Below are 16,063 nucleotides of genomic sequence, written 5' to 3' on the forward strand. Positions count from 1 at the left end.
CCACTGGAGCCTTAGGGTGGGCACAGATGGGGAGAGTGGGGAGAGGTGGAGCCCAGTCAATGAAAGAGATGGGAAGGACACTGAGCAGAGGACACCTGTTCCTGCTCACCTCCCTCTCCACTGGGCCAGCCCCCCTTTGTGGTTCTCAAACTTCAGTCTATACCAGAACCATGGAAAAGACCCTTCACAGTGCTCCCCATCTCCAGAGAGCCAAACTCAGTAGGTCCAGAGCAGGCCCTGGAGTCTGCACCTCGATCCTGCTTCTTGATGAAGGGGCCTTTAGACAACTATAAGTGGTCATGGTGGCAGAAGTCCATGAGAAGACCTGGGACAGATTGGGGTGTTGCAGCCTGACCCAGTGCAGAGACCCAACTTCAGAGGATTTGGCGAGGAATCTCCCCCTGTGCAGTTTCCCATCTCCTGGTTTCAGTTACCTGTGGTCAACCACAACCCAAAAATCTCAAGTGGAAAAATCCATAAATAAAAGGTTTATAACTTTTGAATTGCAGGCCTTTTTATGCAGCATGGTAGACTCTCCAGTTGTTTCTTTCCATCTTGCTGGGCTGTGAATCATCCACCAGGTCCAGGACTTCCACACTGCGGATGATGCCTGCCTATTAGTCACTGGTTGAGTCATAGTCAAGGTATCAGTTACATGACTGAGAAACAAAGACCACATTCGCAGTATCTATTATTGTATACCATTATAATTGTTCTATTTTATGAGTTATCATTGTTCTACTCTCTCACGGTGCCTAAAAGATGAAATGAACTTTGGCACAGATATATACGTACAGGAAAAAAAGAAAGAAGCACATGTGAGGTTTGGCACTATCTGAAGTTTGGGGTATCTATTTGGAGTTTTGGAAAATATCCTTCTGTAAGGAATGGCTACCATCCTGGTTAGGAGATGACTGATGTCTCTGATGCTCTTTCTTCAAGGAGAAGGGATGTGGCTATGCTCTTTGGACCCGAGTGGTATCAGTGACGAAGGATTCCTTAAGGGTGTGGAGGGTGCACTGCAAACCACCTCTCTCAGGGTGCGGGGAGATGGTTCAGTAGAATAAGCGCTTGCCTGGCAAGCTCAGGGTCCTGAGTTCAATCCCCGGTACCAAAAAAAGATTGAAATTCTTTGGGCCAGCCAAAGAGCTTAGTGGATTAAGGCATCTGCAAGTAGGCACAGGGGCTAGGGGTTCAATCCCTGGGCCTGCCATGCTGGCCCCACCCCAGGGTTGCTCTGAGACAGAAATTGAGACTGGGCATGGTGGTGCACACCTATAATCCCAGCTCTTGGGAGGCTGTAAACAGGCGGGTCACTAGGAGTCCCATTTAGTTGTGAGACCCTGAACACCCTGTAGACCCTTCCCTAAAATACAAAAAAACAAACAAACAAAAAAAAAAACACCTCTCTCATGGGAAAAACACTAAGCCTACCTCCTGGGGCTGGGAATATGGGTGCAGGGAGTTAGCATTTGAACACTAGGGTAGAGTCTGAAGAGGCCTGAGCTCACATCCTTCTTGTGTTATTTGGGACAGCATGATGGCATGTTTACACTGGGGCTTGTTTGGTGACTCAGGGATTCAGGGGTGCTCCTGGATTGGGGATTATACCACATCCTGTAGAAGCTTCTATAGAAGAGCTGCAGACCAATTCCTGCCCACGGCAAAAGGCATAGATCCTGGACCCTGATTCTCCCTAGGCGGACACACCCCATGCCTATGGCTGCCCCCTTTTCTCCCTTCAGGGAAGATGCTGTGGCCCCTTGAAGAAGGAAAAGCATCATCACCCCCAGGTAGCTGCCACCAGTCCCCCAACCCAGCTCCTCCAAACTTCAACTGCATTAAAAGAGCTCATTGTTTTTGCAAGCACAACTTCAAAGCTAGGCTCCTTGCAACAAATCCCTGGATCTCAGCTGCTTCTGTGCAGAAAATCTGTCTCCATTCCATTCTTCTCTCCTACCCCCTGTGGGGACAAAGTCTGGTGGAATAATAAGAAAATCACCAGGTAGGAGCTAAAACTGCTGCTCCGGGCAGGGTCCACATTCCGTCTGCATTCCCTCCTTTCCTTGAGCATTGAGAAGCATCTGCTGTCAGAAGTAGAGCAGAGGCTGCCGTGCTGGGGCTCCACCCCCTGCACCTGCTCCTTCTCAGCCCTCACAGCCATGTCCTAGCCAGGACCTGTCCAGGCTGGATGGGTGCAGCTGGGGAGGTGGGATGGGAAACCCTGTGCAGTCCCAGAGGCAGCCCCCTACCCTGCAACAACAGCACAGAGCTAGCTGAGGGGCGCCTGCCCTTAGTCTCGCCCTGCAGGATTTCACACCGCTCCTGCAAGCACTCACTTGGTCCTCTGCTCTTTATCTCCAGCCTCATGTCCTCCTAGAGGCTGCAACTGCCCTTCTTACTCTCTGCATCCACTCTCCCTGCTGGGGAGTAGAAAGTTCCCTGGTGTAAATGTGTGCCTGGCAGGGCCTCATGGCAAGTTTTCCTGGGAAGGAGAGGGCTCCTTCTTGGTTAGACTTCCTAGGGAAAACCCAGCTGGGCAGGAACAGGCTACCCATCTGCAGCCTCCTTGTGGAGATGCACAGTGATGGACAGTGGCTCCTTGCTCTCTCTCAGCTGATCATGACCTGGTCTTCCCACAGGTGTGCCTTCTCACAGGTGTGGCTTTATGCAGGTGTGCCTTCTCACAGGTGTGGCTTTACTCAGGTGTGCCTTCTCACAGGTGTGCTGTCACATAGGTGTTCTAGGAATCCAGGCCCCACTTCCTCCTTGTCCTCCAGACCTTCTGCCCCCCATCAGGTACACATCTGTGTGAATGTGTATACTCCACATATGCACACCAAAAGATCTTGGCCAGTCCTTCACCCAATGTGTTCTTGGGGACCTGGGGCTGGGATTTCAGCTTTTAGAATTCTCTGTGACCATCTTTCTTCTCTACTCCCCACCTGGCTTCAGTATTCCTATGAAGGGATGGAGATCAACAACCTGCCTGTGGAGCTGACAGTGGTGTGGAATGGGCACTTTAACATCGACAACCCTGCTCAGAATAAAGGTGTGGAGGGGTGGGCATAGTGGGAAAGGCAGCGGGAGGGAGGGAGGGAGGGTGGGCACCCCTACTTGCTAATCCTGGATATCTCCCTCCTGCTGAGTCCCTCCCCCAGCCTCTCCACCATGCACATTTCCCTGTCACTTCTTGGGTATGGGCTCCTGGCTGGTGGCTTACAGGAGGGGAGCAGGACAGACTTGCTGGGGAGAACTGCGGAGAATGCAAACCCATGACTGCTTCTCTGTGTGGCTCTCTCCTCAGTCCCAGGGCTCCTTTTCAGCCTTCTCTGTCAGAATGGCTGAGGGGCAAAACTGTCTTGGGTCTGCACTCCTAGTGCTTCTCCCTGGCCCATCCGGCCCACCTCAAAGCATCTCTCACCCTTGCCTCCTGCAGTTTACCTCTACAAGTGTGGGGCCATGCGTGAGAGCTGTGGGCTGTGTCTCAAAGCTGACCCAGACTTCGAGTGTGGCTGGTGCCAGAACCCAGGCCAGTGTACCCTTCGCCAGCACTGTCCTGCTCATGAGAGCCGGTGGCTGGAGTTGTCGGGTGCCAACAGCAAGTGCACAAATCCCCGAATCACAGAGGTAAGCCACAAGAGCCATGTTGAAGAATTGGAGGCTCCAAATGCCCCGGTGACAAGCCTGAAGCTCTAACAGTGGCACAAGCCTCACAGGGGCTGAGGGTGCAGAGCCCAGCCCAGGGGACAAGGTGAAGGTCACAGTGGAAAGCTCTCAGGATTTGCCCAAAACAAGACCTAAGCTATAGGAGCAGAAATGGATTTGTACACAGAGGTACAAAAGTAAAAGGGGGCCAGGGCAAGGCTAAACGTGCAGATGTGCTGGACACAGAGAACGAGATGTCAAGCCAGGCTCCACTGGGTCCCTGTGGGGCACCCTGCAGCTAGTTCATTGCTATCTTCCAAGCCTCAACATCCTTACCTGTATGGGAGTGTTATCAGGATTGGTGGGAGAGCGAATTGGGTGTGTACATTGCCTAATTACCATGCCACCTCCTCCTCCTTGTTAATGGACATCATTAAAATAGGACCAAAGATGCCTAAACCAAGGAAATCGCTGCCCCTGGGGTTCACTTAAGTAGCTCACGCTCTTCACTGCACACTCTGGCAGAAAGACCAGCTAAGATATCACTTTCCACTGTGACTGAAGTTCCTTGCTCCCCTCTTAGAGCAAGGAAAGGGGTCCATGCATCTTTCCACAGACTCTTCAGCAGTGGGACTGGGTCTCACACCTGGCAAGGAGGTAGTGTGTGATGGGTGCTTGGCACCTCTTTGCAATGGTGCATGCTGGTTATGATAATGAGACAGATGAGGGAGAGACCAAAGAAGAGGAAGAAGGAGGCTCAGACTCCTACAAACCCTGAAAACAGACCGGTGCCTTTGAATGCATGCATTGTCCAACAGTCTCGCAGTGGCCATCACAGTCCTAGGCTGCGTATATGTGCAGTGCCTTAGAGTTGACATGGTCCCTTTACATCCCTCACCAATCTTCACAGTAGCCCTCTTCTGTTAGGGTCCTAGAGTTGCTGTACCAAGCTCCCATAAATGACATGTCTCTAGTTTGCACACCCCCACTCACAGAGTGCACACACCAGGACTGCACAACAGCCGAAAGAGTCTTCACTTTTGTGGGTGAGTCTCCTCACCTTGTAAGGTGACCTCACTGTGTGGCCCTTAAAATATGGGCCCTTTCGCTGTCCGCACTCCTGGTAGTCCAGATGTGGCTGCCCCACCCAGCCCCTTGCATACTCTGCCTACAAAAGAGCTAAACAGGTCAAATGCTGGCACATTTAACCACAGAAGTGCAGCAAGAAGCCAGGTGAGTGCCCCTCCTGCTGCTCCTGGTCCCCTTCTCTCCTTTCCAGCCCACATCACCCTGGGTGTCCTCTGTGGAACCACTGCCCCCACATCATTAACGAGAAGCCAGCCCTGGGGACACAACACATGGCAGCTTGTAGTGTGCTGGGCACAGCACTCAGAATGACTTGCTTTCTTTTTGGCTTGGGCCCAGGAAAATCACAGGGAGGAGGCAACAAATTAAACAAATCTCCCTGCAGTGGAGGCTATTTACCACCTCCATCCTGGCATCAGCCCTCCAGGGAGCCTGGACTGGGCCAGAGATAAAATTCCTTTTATAGGATGACAAGCGAGGGCTGGAATTTGATGTAGACACTGCTGCCAGGTGCCAGGGCACACTGGGGACTGACCGTCTGGGCAGGCACTGGAGACAAACCAGACACCTCTCTCTGCCTTCCTTACTACTGTCTGCCTCCCACCTGCAGAGTAGGCCTGTGTTTCAAAGGAAGCTGTTTTTCCACTACAGTGGAAGCTCTCACACCCTGTGCACATCCATCTGAGAATGTGTACCTGCACAAGACGGATGTGTGAGAGGAGGTGGCCTGGGGTAGGCGAACACTTCATTCCCCCAGCAAAGCTGCTGCTCAGGGGAAGCCAAGCCTAGTGGCTTTGCTTCCCTAACTTTCAGCCTCACCCAGGATGGAGCCTCAATTGTGACCCTTGTTGGATAGGACAGTAGCACATGCTAAAAAGATCCCCCTGGACGTAGACCAGGATCCAGAGGCAGGAGCCTCTTCTGGTGGGTGAGGTGTGGAGCACATGATGGGGTCTCGATGACCATCCACAGCCACCCCTCCAGGCTGCCCCTGCTTGCTGATCCCTAACTTACCACTCAGGAGTCTTGGCACGATGGTGGCAGCTTGGGAGGAGCAGCCAGACATGTTGATCAGTGCATGAGGGTAAAATCTAAATGAAAGCTACCCCCAGGAGAACCAAACAGTGAGTACAAGGGTGTGACCAGTGCTCCTAGAAGTCCAGAAAGATGGTCAGACAGGTGTGGTTTTCAATACTGTTACAGCTCATGATATAAATAAGATGCTGCCCTCTCAAGACTGCAGGAGCAGAGAGGTGTGGGCCCTGTCCCCACGGGCTCAGAGTCTGAAGAGGAGGGGCTGGAGGGGAGAAGGACAAGGAAGCAGACACACACACACACACACTTACCATCAAACAAAGTGGAAAAAGAAGGCGCCTTGGAATTCCAGTGGGAAAAAAATCTGGTCATGGGAAGTGACACTTGGGAAGGATCTCTAAAGCTTCCTGGGAGACCCCTGGGTGTTCTGATAAGATGATTTTATTTTCTAATGTGCGCCAAGGCCTAAAGACTTTAATCCGAACTTTCTGCTAGTTACCTAGAAATACTGCAGTTACATTCCATCCCGCCATCTCTTTTTCTATGAGATGGGGAGACGCATCAGAGACTCTGGACACAGCTCCAACGCCATACACCAATAGGCAACTTTGCGCAAGGCCATGGCACACTAATAGCCCCACACTGTGGGTGCCTGCGAACTCTGAGCCACTGTAGGGATTAGCACAATGGAAGAAGAACGGACAGGCTCTTGGCCCCATCACAGGAGAGCAAAGGCACACCTGGAGCAGATGCAACATCTTCTCCTTCTCCTTGCAGATAATTCCAGTCACAGGCCCCCGGGAAGGGGGCACCAAGGTGACCATCCGGGGAGAGAACCTGGGACTAGAGTTCCGGGACATTGCTTCCCACGTCAAGGTGGCTGGTGTGGAGTGCAGCCCTTTGGTAGATGGCTATATCCCTGCAGAACAGTAAGTGGAGGTCACCTGGGGATTGCCGGAGGGCAAAGGTGGGGAGGAACGTGGCCTGACCCGAGTGTCCTAAAGCCCAAATGCCTGGGGTCACAGGTGTTTCAGATTTAGGGTTTTTCAGATTTTCATACGTATAATGAGATGTTGTTGTGATGGGCCCCCAGTCTAAATGTGACACTCTTTCATGTTTCATATACATTTCATACACATGGCCTAGAGGCAGTTTGATACAATTGTCTTAATCACTGTTTACGTGAAGTGAAGCTTCTTGGTAGCGAATGTTTCACTTGTAACATCAAGTTGACAAGCAAAACAGACTTTAGAGCATTTCAGAGTTTGGATTTTCAGTTTGGGGGTGTTCAACCTACACAAGGGATAGTCCTGTTAAAAACAGAGCCTCAGAGCTGCAGTGGGGGGGCGCAGATGCCCCTGATGTTCTAGAGGATTGGAAGTATACCCCTCACATGCTGCGACTTGCAGCCCCAGCTGCATACTGGAAAAGCAGAGAGGCCAGAAGTGGTGATCACAAGGAGGGAAGGAAAGTTGATGCTACCTTCCTGGGGCCTGGGGTGGAGGCCAGAGGCAGCACAACTAAAGCCTGCTGGAGAAGCGGGCATTCAGCTCTCTGTCTGTGTCTAACTTTCAACTCACAGGTACATAAAACCTTCATATATGAGGGAGGTGATATTTCAAATCAGCAAAGAAAGACAAGATCATTCAATAAATAGTTCTGATTAACATCCTGGAAAAGGTACAATATCAGATCCTTATTCCACGTAAGACACCAAAATAAATTCCAGATGGATTAAAGAGGTAAAGATAAAAAATGAAACTGTAAAAGGATTAGAAAAGAAAAAGGTGAGAATTCATTTGATTTCAGGAAGAAGGTATTATAACTGCAAAAAAGACATTATAAAGGAAAAGATTAAAGAATTGAAGTATATAAAACTTTAAAACTTGCACATAAAAAATCACTATAGGCAAATAAAATAGTGAGAGCTAAGCCAGGAATGTGATCAGGCCCTATCACAGCTAATAGAAGCATTCCTTAACAAATTAAAAGACCTTATCAATAAAACAAAAATATCACAAAATGGGAAAAGAACACAAATGCACAATATGCAAAAAATGTACATTTTTGTAACCAACAGTCACAAAAATGCAAATTAAGACAACAGACACACTATTTTAGAAATAAGTACCCAGTGTAGACCAGAGGCATGGGAAGTTACAGACATCAAATCATGACAAGGAGAAATTGAGATAAACTTTCTAGAAGGTATTTGGAAATATGGGTCAAAAGTCTTTAGCCTGGCCCTTGTACCTCTAAATCGTTCCTTAAATAACCAGACTGCATAAACGTTCATTTGCAGGAATGTATATTTCAGCTTTATTGATCATAACAATTCATAAGTCATTTGTATGTCTAACAATAGGAAATTTGTTGATGGCAGTAGTTCTCTGTTCAGATGCTCCGTAACTTCCTATGGGATATTTGCTGATAAGCCCATCATAAATTGAAAACATAATAAATCCAAAATGCATTTAATACACCTAATACACCAACCACTCCACCTTAGCAACTCAGTGCCCAGAAGAGATTCAGTCCTTTTCTGCCACGATGACAGCTGTCTGAATCCGGGTATCATTTCTACCACCCAGCATGCAACAGAGTATCATGGGGCATGTTGGGAGCTCAGGAAAAGGTCAAAGCTCACAGTTCACAGTGAACTTGTGTGGAAGTTCCAGGGAAGGAGCATCACTTCTGCATCCTTGCAAAGTGAAAATATTATAAATCAAGCAATCGTACATTGGGGGCCATCTGTACATGCAGTAGATAGTAAATTACAAAGCCACTAAATCTGATATTATCAAAGAATCATGACCAGGCATATATTGAAGGTATTTGAAGCAAAACCATAGATTACCAAGCAGAATATAGAATGTCTAATTAATTCTGTAAAAGAACAAACAAGGTTGGAAACATACACCAAAATATTGACAAAGGAAATCTCTGGGTGGTCCCGTTTCGGGTAGTGGCTGTGTGAGACAGGAGCTCTGTTTTTAGTGGCAAAATTAAAAAACTTCTTTTAAAACCGTAAATCTAACTTCAGATGTATATTCAGTTATGACATAAGAAAGAGAAGACCAGAGCTTTGTGAAGAACCAAGAACTATTATATTTCCAAAAGAATAGACCACTACCTCTGGAGGTCTACAACTGGACCACTCCCCTTATCGATGTCTAGGAAGGACAAAGGCTACTGTGGAAGGGTGGTAAGGAGTCCCTGAAGGCCTTACTGCTTATCAGAAGACCCATTTGAGGAAACTGCATGTAGAAATCAGGTCCCTTACTACTAACTGCACTCATGTATCCCTTGGAAAGCCCTGGCGTAAGCCTAGAAGCTCTGTGCAAAGATCACTGTCCAGTCCAGGACTAGGATAAAATGAAGCTCATTGTTATGGTTTGTGTCTAGTTGTCCCCCACAAAGCCTCATGTAAATTATGGGGCAGAGGTGGCTGAAAGAGAGAGTAGCTTGAGGGGCGGGGCCAGAGGTCCAGGGCAGTGTCCGAGGGGTGGGGCTAGAGAGGCATGAACCATTAAACTGGCTAGCCTGTGACAGGAGCTCTTACGCCCTTTCCATTTCTTTTTACATGGAGGAGCATGTACTAATTGTGTCATCTGGGCAGAAAAATATATAAATTTTTTGCAGGACTTTTCCTCAGAAATTCTTCTTAAGAGAAACAGAAAAAATAGAAACTATGAAGTAAAGAGACCAATTTAACCACATATACTTTTGATCTTTCACGTGGCAAACAATGCTGAAAATCAAGTTGAAAGAGATGACAAATTGGCACAAAATAATCGTGATATTTATAACAGATAGAAGCTAACACTCCCAGTTCAGAAGGTCCTACATAAAGACACGCCATCAGAAAAACAAAGAGGGTTTCAACGGAGAAGTCAAAGAAAAAGCTACAGGGGCCGGGGAGATGGCTCAGCAGAATAAGTGCTTGTCTGGCAAGTGCAAGGGCCTGAGTTCAATCCCCAGTTCCGAAAAAAAAAGAGAAAGCTACAGAGGAAACATGCACACATGAACATGTTCAGCCTCTCTAGCAATAAGGGAAATGAAAATTAGAATGAGACATTTTTGCCTAGAATACTGGAAAATCTTGCAAAGCTTTGCTGATATTTAGTGTTGGCTTAAGAGTGAACCACTACTAGAAGTGCAAATTGGGGTAAACTTTCAGGAGCACTATTTTGCTCAATCAATCAATCAATACCCAAGCCATTTAACCCAGCAAATTCCCACCTTAGAAGTATATTCTAATATGTATGCAGAGCTTAGGGATGTTGATATCATTTGGTTCATTCGGTAGGAGCAATTGAAGGAGGAGAAAATTTGGACTAATTAAATGTCCATCAGAAGGAAGGTGACTGCATAAATGACAGTGCAGTTGCAGCAAAAACTATTGTGAAGCTCTTCAAAAAGTATAAAGGGAAGTCCATGCTATGTAGTTGTAGGATATGGCATATTTGTATGATTTGGACATGTGTATGCATATAGAACATTGAGTACATGTATATGTATGTATGTATGCACAGTAACATAGCTGTCTCTCAGTATCCCAGGGGGATTGGTTTCAAAACCCCTAACTGATACTGAAGTCCACGAATGCTCAAATCCCTACTATAAAGTAACACAGTACTGCCACACAATATGTACACATTCTCTCCTACATTTTAAACCATTTCTATTATTTATAATACTATATACAATGGGAATATTATATAAATAATTATTATAGTATAAATGGCAGGAGAAAGAGTCTTTACATATTCAGTATGGACACAATTTGGGGGAGGAATATTTTTGAACCACAATTGACACAATATACATGTAGATCCCATGGATATGGAAGGTGGGCTCTACACACGTTTGGGCAAGTTGTTTAACTTTTCTGTGCCCTAGTTTCTTCCTTTGTAAAATACTATATTATTAATATTTTATTTTTATATTATTACTAAATATAAAATTATATATACATATGCAAGTCTGCAAGGCTATGTATCCCAAACACCTCCCCACACATACACATGTAATATTTCTTTGTCAGGCTGGAAGCTGGGCTGCTGAGAACAGAAAATGCATCACTGAGGCATCCAAGCACTGGGGCAAGTAGCTCCTGAGTGAAGACCTAAGAACTTGAGGCCAGCTTCATGTGCTGGGCCTAAAGGCTGTGGCCCTGGAACAGGGCACATTTTCTCTCTGGCAGCTCTACTTCCTAAGCTGATTGGCTGAAACCTTCTCTCCACTTGCACTAAAATTACATGAACAGTCATGAACTAGGGACCAAGTATCTGGGGTCAGGAGACTCAGAACTCTTCTAATCTCCCTCAAAATTTCCCACTTTCCTTAGGAGTATCCAAGGATATACCCAGGAGTATCATTGCAGGAAAATATCAGGAGGCCAGTTGTCACTTCTTTGTTGCTGGACAGAACACCTGACACACACAGCTCAAAAGAGAGGCGCTTGTCTTGGCTCATAGCCTCAGAGGCCTCAGCCCATGCCCAGTCGACTTCACTGCTTTAGGCCCCTGACAAGGTTAACCCATTGATGAGGTTCACTCCATCTTTTTAAAAAATAATTTTATTGAGAAACAAATAGCAATGAGAGTTTCAAAACTGATTATTAGCACAGTTTCAATAATTAATACATTGCATCTTATTCTCTTAGTGATTATTCATTGTACAAGACACAGACAGGATATCCTGTCCACAAACAGGATTTCCTTAGGAGTATTAGAACAAATTTCTCTATTCATTGAATTAAGAGAAAGTAGCTGTATATCTATCCTAACCATTTTGAATGTACAGATAAAAAATGTTCGTTCATTTGTACTCCCTTTTTTTTGGTTAGTTTTGTAAGAGAAGGGTATCCCACTGTCATTTAAATGCTGTAGTTGTGTGAATTCAGCAAAATAATCCACTATAGTCCAGTAGTCCATAATGGTAGTGGGTTATCCATAGGACTGGCAATGTCAGAAGTTGTTGACCTGAGCCTTTTACAGCTCAGCATATTAATATGGTTTTACTTTTTATACTTTTCTGCTGGATGGTTAAGACCAAGATAAAGCAAGACCTATATGACAAGATGTGTAACTTTTGTATCTGACAAGGTCAGTCAAATCCCCTCAGGATTTATCCTGAAACCTTGTACAGAAGTTTGAAGATCTTTTGTCAGTGTCAGCTATGTGGATGAGTCATGGCCATTGCTTGATCAATTTGCTCTCTGTGAAAGCCTGAGAGAATGTTTTCTCTCCATGTGACTCTCCTTAGGCACACTCTACATCATCGATCACTTTCCTCTTTGGCCCCATAATCTCCTTGATCAGAAAATTTGGGATACAACTGAGTTATACGATGTTACAGTACAGGTTCTCCTATGTCCTGAGTCCTCACTGACCTTGAACGGCTAGGGCCAAAATGTTGGCTGTCCTTGCAGCCCTTCTTTTTCTCTAATTATTGGCCTGCAAGCTTATGTTGGGTTAACACCATCTTGATCCAATCTCCTCTCTAGGCTCCAGCCCTGAATATTTCTATATTGGGGATCAAGACCTTCAGTACATGAGTTTTTGGGGGACCCTTCATATTTAAGCCATTACAAAAGGTGTCTTTTTCTCACTCCTCCACTGCCATTCCTAAGAGTATGATGTATAGCAAAAGGGCCTGGGAGGTGCTGTGGGGCCCAGGGTCACAATCACAGCTGGGACCCCAGGGGCTCATGGGTCTCTCTCTCTTCCTGCAGGATCGTGTGTGAAATGGGGGAGGCCAAGCCCAGCCAGCATGCAGGTTTTGTGGAGATCTGTGTGGCTGTGTGTCGGCCTGAGTTCATGGCTCGCTCCTCGCAGCTCTACTACTTCATGGTGAGTCCTGATCCCAGAAAACCTCATGAGTGTCACTGTTAGGTCCTGCTAGACCTTCTAGCAGACACAGGGCAAGGACTTGCAGCTCTGCGCCCCTCCTATCATGAGGGTTCTGTCCTGTGGTAAGAGGAAAGCCATTGACACCTGCAAGCTCCAGACTCAAATCCAGACTTATCTGTGCCTGGTTTTGTGGCTCCAGGTAAGATGCTCTAGCCCTTGCTTCCCACTGTCCCTACGTGGCTAAGTGGGACAGTGGCACAGTGGGTGGCTGAGTGCGTGATCTATGCCTGAAGACTCCTGGGCTTTGTTACCCAGCCTCTACCACTTAGTAACCAGCAGAACTTTTGCAAGTTGCTTATTTTTTCTGTGCTGTAGTTTCTTCATTAAAATGGAGACAATAATAGCACATATAACAAGGTATGAAAATTACATAAAGTGTACTTTTATATTTTTCCTAGCATTTCCTGCATTATCTATAGTTGCCACTATTATTGCCAAACCCTTGCCTTTCCCTGTACGCTCATGCCCATCCTCCCAGACATCACCTTCTCTCATCCCATCTACCCACTCATCATCAGTCCTGCCCTATGACCTCTTTAAGGCTTCCTGTGCTTGACCCGTATCTCATGGGCCCATGTTACCCCAGTACATCCCATCCATTTCCCCCATGAGGCCATTTCCCATCCACTGCCCTTTTCTTCCTCCCATGGCCTCTCCGTAGGTCAACCCATCCTGCCAGGTCTTGACTCCCATCCAGCCTGAACAGTCACATCAAATTGCTGAGGAGGACAGAGCCTTTGGGTTCCCTTGGTCTTGTGACTGTGGGGATGGTGGAGACATGGCACACTCCCTTCCACCCACACCCAAAACTGTCTTCTAGGGTGAATGACACCATGATGGCATTATTTCCTCTGGGTTCTGAACTGCTTTCAAAAGCTGGAGGGCTGAGGCAATGGATTTTATGCTGGGTAATAAATGCCCTGAAATACTAATGAGGGAACTGCTGCCCCCTTCCTTTTCCCTCCCTTCCCTCCCTTTCTTCTTGCTGCCTTCCTCCTTCCTTCCTTTGGGTTCTTTTGTTTCCTTCAGTTGACAGAATTTGTCACCTTGCGTAATCCTCCTCACCAGATTTTTGATACCTATTTCTTGAATTATGCTAAATGCTACACTGTGATTTGATGGCTCTGTCTGTGGGGTTGTGCTGATAACTGACACCCAGCACAGCCCCTCTCTTTAGAGCTGGGTGAGGTCAGCTGTTGGGAAAGACTTGACCCTGGTAGGGTGAACTGCAGAAAAATGCAGGCCAGATGCCCCTGCCCACCTCTGCTTTGGGGAATCAGCTCTATCTGGGTGCCACTGACAGTAACTGAACACACACTGGTGGGCTTCCTGCTCGCCAGGTACTGGCATGAAATCTGGCTCTGGATTATCTGGCAGCCAAGGGGAAGGAGGAGGAAACCACTGCACGGCAAGAATAGGTGCTGGGCTTACGTAGCCCGCCAGCCAGATGGTTTCCATCCTATGTCCTTGGCACAGCTCAGCATGCAGAGGACACAGGATGAGGGAGGGAGCCTCCACCTCACTAAACGGGCATTTCCTCTGGGCCACAGGTCCCTCTACCGTGTTCCTCTGTGAGCTCCAGCCTCTGCCCAAGCCTGACCTATCCAGGTTTTCAGCCCCCAAGCGCAGTGCACCCCCTCTTGTTCATTTCTGCCTAGGGCCTGTTGCCCCATCCAGCAGTCTTGGATGAGCCTTGGCTTCCATTGATTCCTGACAGCCACCATCACCAGGTCCTGGAGTCTCCCTTTTCCTATTCCTTTGCTTTCGCCTTGGGTCTCTTAAATCTGCATTTGCTCTATGCCTATCATCACCCCTCTACCTGCATGGAAACATCATTTGTAGCACATAATCTATACCGTGGGCTCCTGCTACCTGATATGCTGCTTGAGTTCTTGGATGTGCCCAACCTCCCACCCAATCTTATCACCCCAAGCTCCATCCTTCCACCTGCTTCCCCTCTGCCTCCTTCCCCTTGCTGCACTTAGCCACATCTTCTCCTTCTGCAGTACCCATGCCCCATCCTCTGTCTTCTCTGAGAGAAGCTGAGCTGGGCTGCTGCAGCCTTTGCAGCTCCCCATTTGGGGCCAGAGCATCTACCTGCACCTCCCTCCACAGGCCCTCTTCTGCTAGGCTCCTCTTCTCATACACATTAGGGTCCCTTAGAAAAGCAGCACTTGTCCAGGCTAGACTGTAAGTTCCATGCAGACCTTGGGGAAGAGACAACCATTTGTGAAGTATGGTTGACACTGTTCTATACAGAGATGGGAATGAAAGAAGAAAGAGGGAAGGGGGTGAGAAGGCACAGGAGCAGAGTCAGCTCAGAAGCATGCAGAGAGATGCCACAAGGCACACAGGGCATGAGCTGATGGTTCTTTGGCTCGAGGCTGGTGTTGCATCTGTGTTTGAAGAGCAGCTCCCAGGAACTACCTGCTACCTCACATGCACTCAGTGGGGAAGCCTTTGAGGGGGGAGAACCAGGGCCAGTGACCCTGGCCTTGTCCACTACTCCAGTTTACACTGAAAAATTGAGTCAAAGAGCCCCACTCCCAACCTCCACAGAACTCCCACTGTCTCCTGGTGCCAATAAGGCTCAGGGGTCCCCATGTATCTCAGGTCATAGGTCCTGCCATGAGGCAAGAAGGGACAGAATCCTGTCTATAAGCAGGCTGTTTCCAAGCAGCCAGAGCTACTGCCTTCTGCTCAGTGAGGTGGGTGGTGGGGCAACACTGCTTAGATCCCATGTAAAAGCCCCTTTCCTCTGGATCCCAGGACACTGGAGAACCCCTTCCTCTGGCTCCTCTGGGAGCACACTGGGGAGTCCCTTTTTAGAACATGCTTCTCAGGACATGGGGTGCCCCTTCCCAATGTCAAAGTTGGGGGAAGATTGGGGTCTCTGTCCAGGAATCAACCCAGGCCCAGATCTGTGATTTATTCACTCTGAACCCCATCTCCAAGGTCAAGGGGCCCAGGTCTGGCTCCTGCAGAGAGCACTTTTCCTTCCTTGTCTACCTCCATCAGAGGAGCCAAGTGAAGAGCTGGCAAATAATGCGGAATTTGATTTCCCGTGCAAACCCATCGTGAAATATTTATGAAGCATGACTTGAATAATTAATAGTTTCTCACAACTCTAAGACATGTCTCCATAACACTCTCGCCTCATCCCTGGAATAATTCCCCCTCCAGAGGCTTCCTGATAGCAGCACCACTGCAAATCCCTGTGGTTTACTCACTTCTGCCCTTCTAGGACCTGCGCACAGGCTGGTGAGAGGGAGTGCTCATGCCAAGCAGGCTGGGTTGGACTCTGCCTTTAGGACCACATGGTGCACAAATGGACAGCTCTCTCTCTCTCTCTCTCTCTCTCTCTCTCTCTCTCTCTC

The 16,063-nt window shown here is 47.7% G+C and overlaps 1 protein-coding gene across 1 annotated transcript in view; it reads left to right on the forward strand.

Annotated features, from left to right (window-relative positions):
• Plxna4 (plexin A4) overlaps positions 1 to 16,063 on the forward strand; it is a 446,676-nt gene that overhangs the window by 377,829 nt on the left and 52,784 nt on the right. Inside the window, exons 11-14 of the mRNA XM_004626540.2 lie at positions 2,956 to 3,052; positions 3,440 to 3,630; positions 6,547 to 6,698; positions 12,509 to 12,626. Of these exons, the coding sequence (XP_004626597.1) occupies positions 2,956 to 3,052; positions 3,440 to 3,630; positions 6,547 to 6,698; positions 12,509 to 12,626 (558 nt within the window). The remainder of the gene's footprint in view (positions 1 to 2,955; positions 3,053 to 3,439; positions 3,631 to 6,546; positions 6,699 to 12,508; positions 12,627 to 16,063) is intronic.

This window comes from Octodon degus, unplaced genomic scaffold, assembly GCF_000260255.1.
Source record: "Octodon degus isolate 3935 unplaced genomic scaffold, OctDeg1.0 scaffold00015, whole genome shotgun sequence".
In the NCBI taxonomy this organism is placed as follows: domain Eukaryota; kingdom Metazoa; phylum Chordata; class Mammalia; order Rodentia; family Octodontidae; genus Octodon; species Octodon degus.